Here is a 19,989-nt window from a genome sequence, read left to right as displayed (position 1 = left end):
GAGTACCTACTTCTTCCCTCGGGAAGACGCTTTCGAGTTCCCAAATGTAGGCTTAACCATTTAAAGAACTCTTTTGTCCCACTGTCTATTAAAGCATTAGACAAATTTCCTTCGGGACAATACAGTTTATCTTATCTTACTTTTTAACCCATTATTGGTTCATCTTCCTCACCTGTCCTCCCTCGTTACCCTCCTGGTTTGCTTCCCTATTTATTCACCCAGAGTTTTCTGTCCTGTGCCAGTTCATTGTTTCATGTTGATCTGTGTTCAACCTCCTGCTGCTGTGTTTTACCCCACTGTGTAGTTTAGTTTGTTTTATTTTATCATAAAAAAATGGCCTTGGTTTAGTTTGCAGAGCAGTGCCCTGTAGTACAAAGCAAAATTAACAATTTCAAGCTGGTTTCACACCGAACACATAAGCAGAATTTAAGTATATTTTTTGGTGCCTAACTTTAACAGAGTAGAGTCACAGCCAATGCAGAGGCAGTGTTGCAGCATGTAGCAGGAGCAGAGCAGAAGTGGCAGTGATGATTTTTTGATTTTCTTTTTTTATTTTTATCAGGGACAATGCACATTAATAATACATAAATATGTAAAAAGTGTCAGATTTAGCCAACACTGGCTAATTTTCATCCATAGCACCTTTTGGCAGGTTGATGTTAAGCACAGGGAGAAAATGAAAACAAAATATAAACTATTTTCTGCTTTACTAATTTGGTGTACAGAGATCTAATCAAAGAAGGGCACAGAAGGCTGGTGTTACGACTTGCACTCGTCCCCCACCTGCGGGCAGGGCTAAGAGGAATCGTGAGTCTCAAGGAGGTAAGCAGAACCTAAGGGATGTGATCCAGACAAGGCAGCGTTCTCGTTTGAATCAGAGCTATACCAAAGTATCTACTCCCTTTAGGGATTTTTAACTTCTGCTTTTACCCTCCCCTTCCTAATTCCCCTGTAACCACCAGCTCTCCACCTGATCAAGGTTAGGTGGAAACCTCTCGCATAACGCAACAACAAGAGGGTCCAGACTAAAAGGAGGTGCCCCTTGAGCAGGACTTCAGCACAGGAGGGTGGTTGAGTGTGTAACCCTTTCTGTATATACTTATGTGTATTAAAGTGCTGGTGGTTATGTGTCTACTAATAAACTCTGTGAGTTTCCTTTGCAGTGCTCAGTTACAGAGTTTACAAAACAATTGTCAGCACCAGCCATCTGGCTTCATGTTCCGTTATTTGGTGGCTGAGATCACAGGTTTCTGCGGGAGCCTCCTTGATCTTCAGGTCTGGCACAGCACTGCAGGGAATTTCATGGATGTCCTGCAATACACTACAAGCATCACTTCCCTCAACATGAGGGGCTATTTAGGCGATTCTCATGGTAGTTTATTAGCGCTCCCCTTTTCCTTTTCGCCTTTGAGCGCACTACTCTGAATTCTGTGTTTTCTTCTTATATCATACTTAGTTCTCTGTTTTTTTTTCCCTGAAGGCTCCAGCATTATTTCCACAGATCGAGTTGATGACTCCCAAACATACTTTTTCAGATGCACCATTCCATCTATGAGCAGCTCTATCAGAGTGCCATGAGATCCCCTCCTTAGAACAGTGTTTGAAAATCCACACTGTGGTAAGTTTGCACGCTAGTATTCTGTGTTCTTTCTAAAATCCTATATGGTGAGGGCTTTGCACGGTTGCTTCGTGCCCTTTCTTGAGTTGGTAAAACTCCCGTTCATCTTGGGCACCTCTCCACCTATTCTCGGATACCTATTTAAACAGGGTGTTGCTACTAGGGATCTGTTGAGACACCGTGAAAGGGAACATCTCAGGTTACAAATGTAACCATGGTTCCCTGAGTAGGGAATGAGACACTGCGTCCTCTAGCTCCCTGCAATGCTTCGGATGCAAGCTTCAGACGAAGAAGTGAATGACGTGTTCTCCCGGAGCCTGTTCATAGGCTGCTCATAGGCTGTTGCTGGCCGACTCGTTGGTGTTTTTTCAATGTATGCTTCAGACATAGGGCACGACGAGGTGTTCCCCAAACCGCCCTCTAGAGGATGCAGTGTCTTGTTCCTTACTCAGGGAACCATGGTTACATTCGTAACCTGAGATGTTTTACTTTGTCCTTTCATCTCCATTTACAAGCCAACATTTTACAATTACATTCAGTTTGCAATCCGTCCCTTTTTCACCATCTGGTGGAAGTTTTGCAAATTATTTTAACATGCAACTGACTTGCAGTTAACTCCATGGCCCTGCGGTGGTGATACACACGGCGGTATTACCCATTCTGGTTGTCCACCTACTGCATGTATATTCAAATATGTGTTAGTCAGTGGTTAATGCATGCTAGTGACAAAAATGTGCTCACTGTTCTCTCTGGCGTCGATGGTCAAGTTGTACCAGGCTGCTGTTTCTCGATCCAAAAGGTTGGCCACATACACTGTCCCATTACTTGGATCAATTTTGAACATCTGTCGTGTGTCACTGCTCTTTAAAATGCTGTATCTGTTCAAGGGAAACAGTTGTTATTTTTAGAACAACTTTTTTCATATACTTCCCTTATTTGTTACCATATGCAGATTTCAACCATGCAAAAACAGCAGGTAAATAAAAAAATCATGGACTTTCTGACCAAGCACATAAATAGTATGGAAAACAATGTATTGTTATTGGTGCTGTAGGTTCAGAATCCTTTAGTCTGTTTCTCCAGATGGCTCCAAATGTACAAACAACTGTACCAAACAACACATTCAACTAGGAAAATAGGAAAACGGTGTCAACAAGCTCTTCGATCAGTTATAATTACAACCTTAATATCTACTATAAATTTACTCTACATAAGATTATATAGCGGCATTATTTTATCCTCTGGTCTCACAGCATTAATCACAATTTGATTAATCATTGTAAGCTACAGAATGTCAATAATTTGTAAACATCTCCCTTTTATTTATTGTTATTATAATTAGTAGTTGTTTTCCCCAAAGGTTTGTTGTTAAAGAAATGTTTTAAATTTGTCTTTCTTTCTTTTTTTTCTTTGGTTTTGGGGTCTTTTTTAACTAAAGTAGTGGGGTGAGTTTTACCTAGTCACTTTGTTCATATACTGTTGTCAATACAACTTTTAAAAACACAGTCATTATATCTGCCCAAAAGGAACATAATCCTTTTGGGATTAATGTGGATTTATCTATTTATTTTAAAATTGCAGGCGCCTCTCAATAAATTTGTTCAACAATATGCTGAGACATTGAAAATGCAGACTTTCAATATTTCACTCAGGATTGCGATGGAGAGAGATAAATGAAAAAAAAAGTAAACAGTCTCATATTGTCTAGACGCATTGTCTGATTGAAATCAAATAGTTTGATCACAGATCACAAGGTTGTGGCAGCATTTGTGTTTGACAGAGTGCCTCCAACTGGCAGAAGGAAGTGTGGCACATACAAATGACCATGACATGGTCCACTTGGTGGACAATCACTGCTTGCAGCAATAAATGGAGTTCTGTTTCTCAATTAATTCTTGATAAGAATTACAATTTGAAAGAATGTCGACCTGTCTCTAGATCTCAGGACCATGTAGACCTCACACCTTTTATTGTTAGTATTTATCTAGATAAGACATTCGCTCAGCTCTGTTTCACCCCTGGGTGTAAGGCCAATATTGATAAGGATTGAATAGCTCAGTTATATTTGATGACTGTATTCTCAATAAGCAATCCTGGTGAAGAGATATCTGAGTCTCCTAGCCTTCACTACTGAATTTCCTACAACAGCGCAAATGTAAGTTTATAGAAGTCGACATGGACTATTCAAAATGAACTAAGCAATATTTTAAAAGCACTATAGAGTCACTATGGAGTCACAGTGTGTATCCTCAGATGTTGTAATGTCCTTCTGATCTGACATTTAGGAGGTAATATGGGTCGAAATAAGAAAGGAGAGAAGGTAAAAAAAATACCTTATGTCATTGTTGTTTGTGTCAGTGTCTTTAGCGTAGACCGTTCCAACTTGAGTGCCTATTTGGGCACTCTCTAGAACTTTCCAATTATAAGGTGTTTCATAAAATATGGGTGGTTCGTCTACATTTGTCACAGTGATTTTGATTGTTGTCCTGTCACGAAACTCATATGCATTCATAAAACGTGTGTCTATGTTTGCATTGATGGCTTCTACAGCAATGACGAACCGCCTCTTCGTCTCATAATCCAGTGGCTACAGAGACAAGAGAACACTTATTAAAGACAAACATAAAACAGTTGTTCAGTGATTGCTAGTTCGAAAATTAACATTATGAATTAAAATATTAATTATGACTTAAAATATTAAACTAAAAATATTTATTATTTTGTATAAATATAAATGTGTCTTGAATTTGTTTCTGAAAACATCATGCCCAACATTTGTGAAATAAATGTGATATATATATATACAGTGGGGCTCGAAAGTTTGGGCACCCTTTGCAGAATCTGTGAAAATGCGAGTAATTTTCAAAAAATAAGAGAGATCATACTAAATGCATGTTATATTTTATTTAGTACTGTCCTGAGTAAGATATTGTACATAAAATATATTAACATTTAGTCCACAAGACAAAACAAATGCTGAAATTATTAAAATAACCCCACTCAAAAGTTTGGGAACCCTTGGTACTTAGTACTGTGTGTGGTCACCTGATGATCCACAATGGTTTTTCTGTTTTGTGATGGTTGTGCATGAGTCCCTTGTTTGTTCTGAACAGTGAAACTGAGCAGCGTTCTTCAGAAAAATATTTAAGGTCCTGCAGATTCTTCAGTTTTACAGCAATTTTGCATATTTGAACCCTTTCCAGCAGTGACTTTATGATTTTGAGATAAATCTTTTCACACTAAGGACAACTGAGGCACTCCAACACACCTATTAAAAAAGATTCAAACATTCACTGATGCTCCAGAAGGAAAAAAGATGCATTAAAAGCTGGGGGGTGAAAACTTTTGAACACAATGAAGATGGCCAAATTTGTCTTATTTTGTCGAAATGTAATTTTTTTTCCATTTAGTTCTGCCTTTCGTAAGCAACAGAAGATACTTGTATGTTTCCCGGTACACAAATTAAGTACTATTTACCTTGATCTTCAAATTCCAAAAGTTTTCACCCCCCAGCTCTTAATGCATCTTGTTTCCTTCTGGACCATCAGTGAATGTTTGAATCTTTTTTAATAGTTGTGTATGAGTCCCTCAAATGTCCTCAGTCTGAAAAGATGCGTCTCAAAATCATAAAGTCACTGCTGGAAAGGGTTCAAATATGCAAAGATGCTGGAAAACTGAAGAATCTGCAGGACCTTAAAGATTTTTCTGAAGAACGCTGCTCAGTTTAACTGCTCAGAACAAACAAGGGACTCATGCACAACCATCACAAAACAGAAAGACAGTCCTGGATGATCAGGTAACAGAACACAGTATTAAGAACCAAGGGTTCCCAAACTTGTGAGGGGGTTATTTTAATAATTTCAGCAATTTTTTTGTCTTGTGGACTAAATGTTAATATCTTTTATGTACAACGTCTTACTCAGGACAGTACTAAATAAAAAAATAACATGCATTTAGTATGATCTCTCTTATTTTTTGAAAATTACTCATATTTTCACAGATTCTGCAAGGGGTGCCCAAACTTTCGAGCCCCACTGTATATATATATATATATATTTACTTAAATAAATGATGATGGTTACATATGCATATATCCGTATTGTACTGTAAGACCTGAGCCAGTATGACAATCCCCTCTTGAGTGTCAGGGTCTGTCTGGATTGTGAAGGTGCTGCTCTCCTCAAGATCTTCTAAGCTGTAGTTCATTTTAGCGTTCAGACCAACATCACCATCATCTGCCATTATTCTTCCCAATGTGGTACCCACTGGTGCTGACTCTGATATAGCAAATGTGTACAAATCTGGACATAAAGAGGAAATTTGATCATATTTTATAGGCCATGACTGTATATGGGAATATACTGTAAAATATTATGCAATTTATTACCTAATACATTTTCATATATTGAAAACTTGTGTTTATATTTTTTCAATAAATAGCAATGTGCATTGACAATGTATGGTTATATACTGATGCATACAAATATATATTTAGAAATGAAGACAAAAATAAATATTTATTGTTTGATCCTTTATTGAGTATGTATTACACATAGATCCTCCCATATAAATGTGAATATATACACACATAAATACTCACATTAACACAATAAGTTAAAGAAGATCTCTCGTTCCCAGCATGCTTTATTTCATTTTTTTTTTTTTTTCTGTCAGTGCTTAATATATTGATTATTCAAATATTAGGAAACATTTTCTTAATATATTTTTTATATTTGTATAAGGGAAGTACTGCTTATTTGAATGACATATTTGACATTATATGTTTTGGGGGTTTAACATAATTGAACTGTTTGATTGGCTGAAATATGTAATGATGGTGTTTTGGATTCTTACTGTGCTGGAAAGTTGGTCCGTTGTCATTAACATCCATCAGGCTGATGGTCACTGTGGTTGTGGCACTGTAGCCTCCAGTGAGTCCGAGCATATCTTCCACTTGAACCACAACCAGATATGTCTCCCTGGCTTCTCTGTCCATATTAGGCCATGAGGTCACAATTATACCTGTGTTGGAGAAAAATTTAAATAAACCGAGCACAGATAGTATTTGGATATTTAAATCTGCTGTAAAAAAAAATAAAATAATAAAAAATAAAAAATATTGGTTTTTGGTTACCTTCATTAGTTTGCAAAGTAATTTATTAGCTTATCCTTAGCTTCCTTATCAATTGCATAGCAAATGTGAGAATATGTTTTCCATTTGAATTGGTTAATTTAAAAGTTTTACTCTCTATAGATATATTGGACCCACTTTATATTAAGTGGCCTTAACTACTATGTACTTACAATTTAATTAATAATTTAGTACAATGTTCTTATTGTGTACATACGTTTTTACATTGTACTTATATTAAAAAAAAACTACATGTAATTACATCTGTATTTAATTTCTGTAATTACATTTATAATTACACTGTTGACCCATACTTTACACCTTAACCCACCCTTAAACTTACCCATACCTCCAACCCTCTCCCTAACCTTACCCCTATCCCACCTCAATAGCAGCAAACGTGTTTTACAATACAATATGAACACAATAAGTACATTGTACTTATTTTTTTATGTAAGTACATAGTAGTTAAGGCCACCTAATATAAGGTGGGACCAATATATTTTTCATGTCTGTAATAAGGCAACCACCCATGGAGTTTCGAAGTGACACGCTCAAGTTCACAGCATCTAAATCTACAGAAAGCACGTAATTTGCTTTAATTATTCTTAAAAATCACAACATTTAGAGGAGGTTAAATTATGGCTAGCCCAAAATTTCCTCTTCTTAAACGAGGACAAGACCGAGGTAATTGTTTTCTGTCCTAATGATAACTCTCAGTGTATAAGCCCTGAGCTTGATAGTCTATCCATTTTCAGATCCTCACGGTTGAAGAACCTAGGTATTACTATTGACCAACACTTAAAATTTGATAGACATATCTCTTCTGTTATTGGATCCAGTTTCTATCAGCTTCGTTTACTGTCTAAAATTAAAAACTTTCTCACTCCAAAAACTCTAGAAATGGCTGTTCATGCATTTTTACATCGCGTCTAGATTACTGCAATTCTTTATATTGCGGTATATCTAAATCTCAAATTGCACGACTTCAGCTTGTCCAAAATGCTGCAGCCAGACTTCTTTTAAACTGTCGTAAACATGAACACATAACCCCAATTCTCCTCTTCATTTATAAATCCCTTCATAACAAAGCTCCTGTCTATTTATCTGAACTTCTTCAACCTTATACTCCATCGAGAAACCTACGTTCCTATGACCAGGCTCTGTTGGTGGTCCCTCGCGTTAGGCTAAAGCGTAGAGGGGAGCGTGCATTTGCAGTGGCTGGGCCACGACTCTGGAATACCCTGCCTTTAGAGATCAGAATGGCCCCTTCCTTGTCTATTTTTAAATCCTTGCTAAAAACTTTTTTATTTTCCTTAGTGTACTGACTACTGTGTTATGCTACATTTTGCAGCGACGACCGTGAAGGACGAGAGAGGACCAGGCCTGGGACATTATTCCCTCACGGACGACTGGTGCGCATAAATAAAAAGCAAACATAAAACAATGTCCCAGGCCTGGTCCTTTTCTCGTCCTTCACGGTCGTCGCTCCAGTTTTATATCCTTCCATCTCCTACGTGGGACTCGATACTGGCGGTGGGGCGCAGGTGCAGCTCATCTTCAATCACTACACCTGGCCTCACTCCTCGTTCCCACGCCTCTCGGCCCCGCCCCACTCGCTACATATATATTAAATATATAATCAAACTTTTGGAGTAGGGATAACCTCCAAACCAAACCGATTAGAAACATTTTTTTTGTTCTATAAAATGTTTATATTCCAATGTAGATTGTTGGCAACAGCCATTTTAAGATATTTCAGATTTGGTCTTAGGTACTTAGAAGTCCTCTTCACTACTCCTAACGTTTCACAGATTTAGGAGCTAGTTTTAGAGCTAATACACTTTACGAAATACTCTTAGAGCAAAAATGTAGGAGTCCTACATTACTTACACACACTATTTTTACTATTTTCTCCTAAATCGGCAAGTTAGGAGCTACTTTAAGTCTTCAGATGTTTTGTGAATATGAGCCCAGGAATCTATCAAATTCTGATCATGTTCGTGGAAATGAATCAAGACACGAACAAATGAGATCTTTGAGGACCTCAGAAAAAGGGTTGTTGTTCCGGTCTGGAACACAGTTACAAAATCTCTAAACAGTCTCCTGGTCAGCTAGGGGTGGGATGATAAATCGATTCATGGATCGATTACATCTGGAATCAAACAGAAGGCACTCTAATCTAGTTTTTATCCGCACTCTCAAATGAAGAAGAGTGCTAAAGAGCCCTTGTGCATTTGGCTGTGTCGCCTCAGCTCAGAACACCCTTGTAATACACTTCAAACTTTTTGAATTTTATGAATGTTTATTTTAGGTTCAAGTGTGTATACGGATTTGGAAACAAGCAGAGTACTGCTGTTTCTAAAGCATGCAGTGCCATCTGCTGTTCAAAACTAAGCTCAGGATCGACTCAAGAAAGAATAGTGATGCATTCGGAAAAACCCAGACTCGATGATGAATAATTTCTAGATTAGCGATGCTTCGCTTTATTTTCCCAGCCCTAGTGTCACCACAATATTATATTGATTATTATAACACAAACTGAGCTTTAGACAGATCAGACAGAGTTATTTGTTATATTTCATATATAGTCCACAAGACATTTTTCAACGCATGGACTAGGCCCTAAACTTGTGGTAGGCTTGTCTTATTGTCTGTTTGAGAAGCGACACGGATTGAATTGCGTAATTCAGTCACAAATGGAACTTACTGTATACAGCAGAATGTCACGGAATTCGGCCATTTTTGAAGGAATAAATAAAAAGAAGGCTGTATCTTAAATCAAATCTCAATATGGACTAGTTTCTTAAAGGTGTTATACACATCATGTTAAACATGTTATATACAATGAGCGCTCAATGAGTCCTCTACTGCACACACACACACACTGAAGCACGCGTGTTGTTTTCAGCTCTTCACTATGTTAACACATGTGGTATGCTACACATGTGCACAGCGCGCTATGAGAGGATTTCACCATTTCATTTGATAAAACTATCTTCATTCATTCGTATCATATACACAGATAGAAAATGCAATGTGTTTACGACAACCTGTCAAAATAAAACATTGGTATAACTTGAATAAATTTAAACAGAAATATAGTACTATTGCACAATAGAGTATGCTATACTTCAAGTAGGCCTAATAGCTTATAATAATAATAATAATAATAATAAATAATAATAATAATAGTTAATAACTTCAGTATACAGGTGCTGGTCATATACTTAGAATATCATCAAAAAGTTGATTTATTTAGCTAATTCCATTCAAAAATTTAAACTTGTTTATTATATTCATTCATTACACACAGACTGATATATTTCAAATGTTTATTTCCAACTAAGGAAAATCCCAAATTCAGTATCTCAGAATATTTGAATATTGCAAAAAGGTTCAATATTGAGGACACCTGGTGTAACACTCTAATCAGCTTATTAACTCAAAACACCTACAAAGCCTTTAAATGGTCTCTCAGTCTAGTTCTGTAGGATACACAATCATGGGGAAGACTGCTGACCTGACAGTTGTTCAAAAGATGACCACTGACACCTTGCACAAGGAGGGCAAGACACAAAAGGTCATTGCAAAAGAGGCTGGCTGTTCACAGAGCTCTGTGTTTAAGCACATTAATAGAAAGGGCGGAGTGAAGGAAAAGATGTGGTTGAAAAAGTGTATAAGCAATAGGGATAAGCACACCCAGGAGAGGATTGTGAAACAAAATGCATTCAAAAATGTGGGGGATCCAAGTTGCTTGAGGTCCACTGTAAATGGTTTGGGGTGCCATGTCATCTGCAGGTGTATGTCCACTGTGTTTTCTGAGGTCCAAGTTCAACACAGCCGTATACCAGGAAGTTTTAGAGCACTTCATGCTTCCTGCTGCTGACTAACTTTATGGAGATGCAGATTTAATTTTCCAACAGGACTTGGCACCTGCACACAATGCCAAAGCTACCAGTACCTGGTTCAAGGATCATGGTATCCCTGTTCTTAATTGGCCAGCAAACTCGCCTGAACTTAAGCCCATAGAAAATCTGTGGGGTATTGTGAAGAGGAAGATGTGATATGCCAGACCCAGGAATGCAGAAGAGCTGAAGGCCACTATCAGAGACACCTGGGCTCTCATAACACCTGAGCAGTGCCACAGACTGATCGACTCCATGCCACGCCACATTGCTGCAGTCATTCAGACAAAAGGAGCCCTAACTAAGTATTGAGTGCTGTACATGCTCATACCTTTCATTTTTATACTTTTTAGTTGGCCAAGATTTCTAAAAATATTTTCTTTGTATTGGTCTTAAGTTAATTTTCTAATTAATTCTAGTTAATTTATTTATTTTTTTCTAATTTTCTGAGATACTGAATTTGGGATTTCCCTTAGTTGTCAGTTATAGTCATCAAAATTAAAAGAAATAAACATTTGAAAGATATCAGTCTGTGTGCAAGGAATTAATATAATATACAAGTTTCACTTTTTGAATGGAATTAGTGAAATAAGTCAATTTTTTGAAGATATATGAACTGGATAGCTGGATAAACAGAAGATTTAACTGCTTTTATTGATTCAGCATTACTAAAAACACATGATTATGACAATATATGGTTTATCTGAGTTATTATTATTATTATTATTATTATTATTAAAATAAAGCATATTTATAATGAAATGCTTTATATTTATGTTTTGTTTTAATATATTTAGGTTGCATGCCTTATTCCTTCTCTCCACTTAATATTCACTTTACACAGATGGAAGTATATTTATGTATACTTCCATCTGTGCTGTATCCTTTAGTAATTGCACTGTCCATGGAGCAGACCGGACTCACATTTCACTGCTGGTTATATATGCTCTATGTAATTGTGTATATGCTAAATAAAAATCTTGAATCTTGAAACTTCTTATTCTGTGTTAGAAAGCCACATCATCTCACAGAAGGATTTATTTCAAACACTCGACTGATGTTATGAATTGAGTTTGGAGTAAAAATGTGTTATTAAATGTGGTATTTGTACATGCATTTATTGCACAGAGCCATAGTTCAATGAGAAGCTACACAAACAGCTTTCATTATTGCCAACGATTTCTTCGATTTCATAATCGTACAATACTATCGTCTGCATAACTTGTCAGAGAGCTGTGGGTCTGTGTAGTAAATGCTGCTCCATCAGAAAGCATGTGATGATGATTTACTGCTGATTATAGAACTGGCTTTACAAACAAAATGCACATGACAATAGCATTTGATTAGTCATGCATCCCTAGATCAAAACATAAAATACAGTGCATTCAGTTTAGACATCGCACAGTGCTAGTTTTAATAGCTGGTGATTTTAATATCCATGTCGATAATGAAAAAATGCATTGGGATCAGCATTTATAGATATTCTGAACTATATTTGGGTTAGGCAACACGTCTCAGGATCTAGTCCAGGGGTAGGCAAGTTCGGTCCTAGTGAGCCGCAGACCTGCAGAGTTCAGCTTCAACCCTAATCAAACACACTTGAACAAGCTCATCAATCCATTCAGGATTACTAAGTACAGGCTGGTGAGTTTTTTTTTTTTTTTCAGGGTTGGAGCTGAATGTGCAGGACTGCGGCTCTCTAGGACCACTCTTGCATACCCCTAATCTAGTCATTGTAGTAATCATACTCTATATTTAATACTGTCACATGGAATGAATGTTGATGGTGTTGAAATTATGCAGCCAAGTGATGATATCTCAGATCATTATTTAGTTTTTTGCAAACTTCATATAGCTAAAACTGTAAATTCTACTTCTTGTTACAAGTATTGTAGAACCATCATTTCTACCACAAAAGACTGCTTTGTAAGTAATCTTCCTTATGTATCTGAATTCCTTAGCATATCCAAAACCTCAGAACAACTTGATGATGTAACAGAAACTATGGACTCTATGGACTTTTCTAGCATTTTAAATACAGTTGCTCCTTTATGCTTAATGGGGGGTGAAATGCTCGTTTTCACTCAATATCCTGTTAATCTTGAGTACCTATAGAGTAGTACGGCATCCTTCATAACTCCAAAAAGTCTTTAGTTTTATTATATTCATAAGAGAAAGATAGTCTGTACCGATTTTTCCCGGAAAAACACGAGCGGCTGGAGGCGTGACATGTGGGCGGAGCTAAAGAATCACGAGCGTGAGTAGGCTTTTGCGTTGAGAGCGTTTGGAAGCTGTGACCAAGGGCATAACTTTGGGTCTACCATTGGGGGGGTTAAACTCGCGGCATATGAATAATTATCTTGTGTAAAAGGTAACATGCTAATTTACACTACAGATTATTTAAAATATGATACTATCTTTCTTGCTGGCAAATGAAATTAATAAAGAAAACGAACAAAAGTATTCATTCTGAATATTTCATATTATTTTAATCTGAATGATGTTATGATATTAAGGGGGTTATATTAGTTGGATCTGATTTTTGGGGGGGTCATGACCCCCGTAACCCCCCTGCAAATTACGCGCATGGCTGTGACATTACCGTGAGGACAAAACCAACCAAAACAAACCATGGCTAACAGTCAGATTCAGCGTATATTTATGATCCAGAATCAGATCCAGAGGCTGAAACTCCAACACACGATCGTGACCCTTTTTCGTTGGGACTGCATTATCCTTAAGAAATAAACGATGTGCAAATCCGGCGTCAAACTGGGCCTTGTTTGTAAAACAAGCATCTTCGAAATGCAGGGGAACAAACACAAACACTTGCACAACTCCGTTGATGCTCTGTAAAAATAAACTCCATCCACTGGTCCCTTAATGCTGTTTCTCTTTTGGTAATCTGTGCAGGGTTGTCTTGCCCTGGCAACCAAAAACACACTCCTTTTGTGACATTTGGTGACGCTCTCGCTCTGATCAGTGAAGTCTGTTGTGCTCTCAGTGCTCTGCTATACGGGAGCGCGCGCTCTTCCGGCAGAAGTGCCTCAGGACCCATATAAGGAAATTCCGCTCCATCTAACGTCACACAGAGCCATACTCGAAAAAAACTTTCCGAAACTTGTGACAAACCGGAAGGAGTATTTTTGGAACAGAAATACTCCTTCAAACGTACAACTTAATTTTTGAAACTTTGTCCATGTTTAGCATGGGAATCCAACTCTTTAACAGTGTAAAAAACTCAGTATGCATGAAATAGCATTTCACCCCCCCTCCCCTTAAGGAAGGTTAAGAAAACAATCTGACACCGTGGTATAATGAGCACACTCGCACCCTAAAGAGAACAGCCCGGAAAGACCTGCAGGAAAACAAGAATAGAGGTATTTTGAATTGCTTGGCGCTGTAAAGTAACCTATCCTACAGAAAAACATTAAAAACTTAATGTTTAAATTACTTAATGTAATGTAAAACTTAATAAAACTTTTCATCTCTTTTAGAAGAAAACAAACATAACCCCAGGTATTTATTCACTACAGTGGCTAAATTAATGAAAAATAAAGCCTCAACAAGTGTTGACATTTCCCAACATCACAGCAGTAATGACTTTATGAACTACTTTACTTCTAAAATTGATACTATTAGAGATAAAATTTTAACCAATCAGCCATCAGCTACAATATTGCATAAGACAATGCACTATAGACCCCCTGAGGAACAGTTCTACTCATTCTCTACTATAGGAGAGGAAGAATTGTATACACTTGTTAAATAATCTAAACCACTCCATACAACAACATGTATGTTAGACCCTATTCAATCTAAGCTCCTAAAAGTCTCCTAGAAGTCATAGATCCTCTTCTAACTATTATTAATTCCTCATTGTCATTGAAATATGTACCAAAAACTTTCAAACTGGCCGTTATTAAGCCTCTCATCAATAAAACACACACACACACACACAAAACAAAACACAATTTGACCCCAAAGAACTAGTTAATTATAGACCGATCTTAGATCTTATTCCAAAATGCTCTGGCTCCCTATCAAACCTATCTAACATTGTTCGAGAGGCCGACACAATCTTGTAGTTTAAATCTAGATTAAAATCGTATCTCTTTAACCTGGCTTACACATAACACTAATACACATCTAATATCCAAATCTGTTAAAGGATTTTTTCCCCATAACTTATGTACCAATGTACTTGCTACATCATTAGAAGAATGGCATCTATGCTAATATTAGTCTGTAATATTAGCCTAGTTTCTCTCAAGGTTTTTTCTCCATTCTGTCAGAGATGGAGTTTTGGTTCCTTGCCGCTGTCGTCTCTGGCTCGCTTAGTTGGGGACACTTCATTTACAGCAATATTGTTGTCTTGATTGCAAAATCATTGCAAAGATACTATTTAAACTGAACTGATCTGAATGACGACATCACTGAATTCAATAATGAACAGCCTTTAACTGTCATTTTGCATTATTGGCACTGTTTTCCTAATTAGTGTTGTTCAATTGCTTTGACACAATCTTTTATTTGTTTAAAGAGCTATATAAATAAAGCTGATGTCTTGACAGAAGTAAAGCAGCAGATGTTATAAATCAAGAAAGTTAACAATGTTATTTAATAGAATAGATTAAATCCGTAATTGCATGACATAGGCCTATTAGGCTACACAAACAGGACATGTGTTTATGCATTTTGTTTTTTCTATTTCTTGCATTAGTAGTAAATCAACACTTCACCATTTATCTTGTAAAATAAAATAATTAAAAAAAACAACAACAACGTGTACTAAACTGTACAGAAAGCGAATACAGAACTCTCAACATCAGGCAACTAAAAAGGTCAGTTTAATCTCGCAAAAACTTCTGTTAAGAAGAAAATCTGACTGCATTGCACAATTAATCTCTTACACTGCATCTTTGTTGTTTATGATGAATTCGGTGCTTGCACATACACCGCTTTTGTTATAATTGCAGCTTAGATGTTCAAATAGCTGCAGTACTTTGACTTTGCACAGAGAAAAGTGTGTATTCCTGCTCAGACCCTGACTTGATGGTAAGTCCTTTTCTAAGGTAAAGGTTTTTTAAAATATGAACATTGCCATGGATTTTTGCATATTCGAACTTTAAGATCAAATCTGTGCATATGCACATTTGATAAATAAGGCCGCAGGTGTCTAAACTAGCACAGTAACCACTGGTATATTTTATAACATCACTATGGAAATGTTTTACAATACTTCATTGTGACACAGTGTCTTCATTCTCATAACTATACAGTGCTGTATTTATGATTGTCTTATTTTACATAAATGCCATTTATTTTTATATTTAGCATTTAATGCACTGAGATTCAGATAATTTAATGTGTGGCTGTTTAAATCATATTGCTAAGTATTTGCAAGATTTGTAAGATTTGCACCTGTTTTGGGTTCCACTGAAAAGTAGGGCTCCCCTTCCAGGATGGAATAGATGAGTTTAGCATTGTTCCCAAACATAGGGTCATCAGCATCTGTGGCTGTCACCTGGATAACTGTGGTTCCTGTAGAAGAGAGAGAATTAATAACGTAATAAGCAAACTCACATTATTTCACACACTTTCAAAATGTTACTCTCATAGAATCTGCCATTGTTTGTCTGTTTCTCATTTATGAAAAGTCCTTCAGTGATTCTGTTCTTTAATCATTCCATCAAGTGTCACTACAATTGCTCCTAGCTGTCTTCTGTCCTGTCTTTTCTCTGCTGGCTTTCGTATATTTTTTGTTACTGTTGGTAGTGTGTAAATCCAAAAAGCCTCTCGTTGAAGAAGATAGCGATCCCTATCACCTCCCCGTTGAAGAGGTTTGACTAACTCAATGCATAGAAATTTCAAAGTACAAATATAATACCCACATTAATTAAAATGTCTGTCCATTTATGGAGGAGGAACATGACACTTCCCCAAAGCATGCTCACATCATGCCTGCTAAGCCAATGCCTGCTCATCTCATGCCTGCTAATCCGGGACCTGCTCACAACATGCCAGTTAATTCACAGTTTACTCATATCATGTCTACCAAGTCAAAGTCTGATTACATGCTCTCTGCTACCCCAGAGTCTACTCACATCATGCCAGTCTCAAAAAAGAGATTCTCCACAACATGGCCACCATTGAAGAGTCTCTTCACAAGATAGCTGCGCTTGTAGAGTCTCGTCACATCTCTCATGACGCTAATCTTTCGAAACCTTGTTACAACATGGCCACCAATTTGGTGTCTGCTTATGTCATACCTGGGCCTTCACACAAGATGGTGGCCACGCCTTATTCTCCGGCCAAGATGGACGCCATGCCTGAGTCCCCCACAGATGTGGAGCTTGGGTTAGGACTGATTGCCAGTACGATGGACCCACCATTGATGTCAGTGCAAGCAGCTGGCATCCGCAGGGTCTCAGGATTGGCTGTCACAGAGACTATTCCCCTGACCTCAGTGCTTCCTGTTATGACATTCACTATTTTGAGCATGTTGGCTGCACACTGTGCTCCAGAGACCTTTCCTGTCCACGAGTCTGCTCCTGAGTCCTCTCCTGAACATGAATCCACTCCACTCTTCTGTTACAGAACCTCCAGAGGTGGTGGCTTCCACTGTAGAACCTCCTGAGGTGTGTGGCTCTCTGTCCATGTCTCTTCTCTGCCATGGCTCCCAGCTAGGCCTGCTCTGCCATGGCAACATAATGGTCTGGATCTGGTCGATGGCCCAGGTCTCCCTCCGTTCCATTGTCTGTCACTGCTCCACAGCCCAGATCCCTCTCTGCTCCTTTGTCTGTCACTGCTACATGGCCCACGGCCCAGTATGTTAGTTGGAAATTTAAATAAGTGAAAAACAGAGACCATCTTGTCTGTTGTGGGTTGAGTCGTTTGGCTGATCTGAAGTACGCAATGTTTTGGTGATCCGTTAGAACAGCAAAGGGAAGTTTGTCCCCCTCCAACTAGTGATGCCATTCTTCCAAGACTGCCTTCTTGGCTAGAAGTTCCTGATCTCCTACATCATAATTTTGCTCTGCAAAGTTGAATTTACGATAATAAAAGGCACAAGGGAAGAGTCTGAGAGGATTACCTTGTCACTGAGAGAGTATGGCACCAATCTTGGTGATGGATGCATCATCCTCCACAGTGATCTCTAATTCTGGGTCAGGATGATGAAGAATGGGTGCAGTGGTGAAACGTTCTTTCAACTGTTAGAATGCCATGGTAGCAGACGAAGACCAGAGCAGACGATGTCTGTTTGCTTTTATCATGGAGGTGAGAGGTGCTGAAGTTATGAATGAACAGTCTGTAAAAATTTGCTAAGCCCAAGAATCATTGTAGTTCCTTTACAATCATAGGTTGAGGCCAGTTGAGCACAGACTGTATTTTTTTTATAACCCATTGCTACCTTCTCTGCACTGATGATGTAACCAATGAATGATGTTACTGTCTGGTGGAACTCACATTTCTCAATCTTGGAGTATAGCTGATTATCGATGAGTCTCTGAAGTACTGCCCGTAATCCCTGCACAGGTGAGTTTGCTGTAGATTGGACTGTTCATGAAGAAGGATGAGCTTGAGTGGTAAGTAGACAGTTATGTTGGCAGGAATCAGACCATTGAAGAATTTGTTTGGTTGTCTATGAAATCCAAGGATTGTGTCTCTATAGCCAGGGCAGACCCAGGATGGTGGGAATCTGAGGAGATTCAATGGCATACTGTATAGACGAATGGTTTCAGTATGAAGTATGCCAGTTTGAAGACACATATCCTTGGTGACAAATATGACTTGTCCTGAGCACAAAGGACATCCATCTAAGGCTGCCACTGCCACCCATTATTCACATGGAAGATTAGGAGTATTGGCAAACTTTGTCAATTAAATTTCTTACAGCCCCTGAATCTATCAGTTCTATGGTTTTAGTAAATATTTTGTTACATTTAAGAGTTAATGGAACTTCTAGGCAGTTTGTAGATTTGAGATTTAAACTCACCGCAGGGAAGCCTCAAGGGGTAGAATGAGTAGAGCAGGAACTCTCAGATGTCCAGACAAACCACAATAGAGGCAAAGATGATTGCAAATCCTCATCTCTCTTTCTTCATTAGTGAGGTGAGTTTAACCAATCTGCATGGGTTCTGACTCGGCAGAAACTGTGGTTGTTCGAGGGTGCATGGGAAGGTTGCGAGGGACACGTCATGCTCGCATCAGATTGTCAGTGCGGATGGAGAGATCAATAAACTGTTCAAGGGTTCTCCTCTCGTCAGAACAGGTGAGCTCAGACTGCAATTCGGCTGTGAGTCCCTTGCGGTAGAGATATTCTCAAAATAATAATCATAATGATTGTTGCCATTTTAGAAATTTACTTTTGCATTTCAGATATTGCACTTTCTCCAGTAAGCATAAGTCAATAGAATGGACACACATGGTGTATTTGATCAAATCTAGTGTACTGATTTATAGGCTTTCTATTATATAAATAAATACCAAAGACTTGCAATCTCTCTGTCTACATTATGAAAACAGCTAAAACAAATGAATATATTATAACTATGAAATTCCTAGTAATTCCACTAATTCCAAAATTGCAATAGTTAATATCTCTATTAGAACAACAACGGCTGAGTTAGTGAATTTATTTAGCAATTACAATCGCAAACAATACAGCCGAGATCTCATGACAGAAGTCAGACCAGCTGAGTGATGCTTTCATTTAAATTATAAACTCCAGCTTGTCTGTTGGTGTATTCAGATCATCAGCGGCGGTGCTTCCACAATGAAGAGTAAGCACATGTGTATGGTTGCCAGATTGTATAAATAAGAAAAGTTCTGATTCAGGGATTAGAATTTATGATATCTGGCAACAGCACTCATGAAAGCTCGCGTGGTAGAAGCCTGTAGAGCAGCCTGCAATAACATTTTGGCTGCATCCGAAAACTTAGGCAGGTGACTTGCTGCCTTGCTGTCTAATCAGGCAATGACTTTGCAGGCAGCGTTTTTGCCCAGAGGCACTTCATGAAACGGATTTCGGACAGGCTTCTGAGGCGGAGTAATGGTTTAATGATCTACAGCAAAATATAGAGAGCTTTGGTGATAACTAAGTGGATATTTCATTACTGCAATATTAACTTATTGCTAGAAATGACATAAAAGTGGAAAACGTTGTTCAGAAACATACATTTACACACAAACTGACCACCGATCGCAACTTCAGACGCCATCTTTATTTTTTGGCTTAACGGTCACAGAATGGAACCCACAGGATTGTGGGATATCAAAGGCAGTGAAGGATACATCTATGCTGCCTTCAAAAACCGACCAGATGAAGG

At 38.0% G+C, this 19,989-nt stretch overlaps 1 protein-coding gene across 3 annotated transcripts in view; it reads right to left on the bottom strand.

Annotated features, from left to right (window-relative positions):
* Window positions 1-19,670, bottom strand: part of cdh19 (cadherin 19, type 2) — a 48,576-nt gene extending 28,906 nt beyond the window's left edge. For all 3 annotated transcript variants that reach the window (XM_026238252.1, XM_026238253.1, XM_026238254.1), the window contains exons 1-5: window positions 16,082-19,670; window positions 6,473-6,640; window positions 5,732-5,919; window positions 3,952-4,205; window positions 2,360-2,496 (exon numbers count right to left, since the gene is read on the bottom strand). In XM_026238252.1, the coding sequence (XP_026094037.1) occupies window positions 2,360-2,496; window positions 3,952-4,205; window positions 5,732-5,919; window positions 6,473-6,640; window positions 16,082-16,157 (823 nt within the window). In that variant the 5' untranslated portion in view covers window positions 16,158-19,670. The remainder of the gene's footprint in view (window positions 1-2,359; window positions 2,497-3,951; window positions 4,206-5,731; window positions 5,920-6,472; window positions 6,641-16,081) is intronic.
* Between the last annotated feature and the right edge of the window lie 319 nt (window positions 19,671-19,989).

This window comes from Carassius auratus, chromosome 49 (genome assembly GCF_003368295.1).
Source record: "Carassius auratus strain Wakin chromosome 49, ASM336829v1, whole genome shotgun sequence".
Lineage (NCBI taxonomy): Eukaryota > Metazoa > Chordata > Actinopteri > Cypriniformes > Cyprinidae > Carassius > Carassius auratus.
The sequence above is the reverse complement of the archived record's forward strand: the minus strand, read 5'-3'. Positions and strand labels throughout refer to the sequence as shown.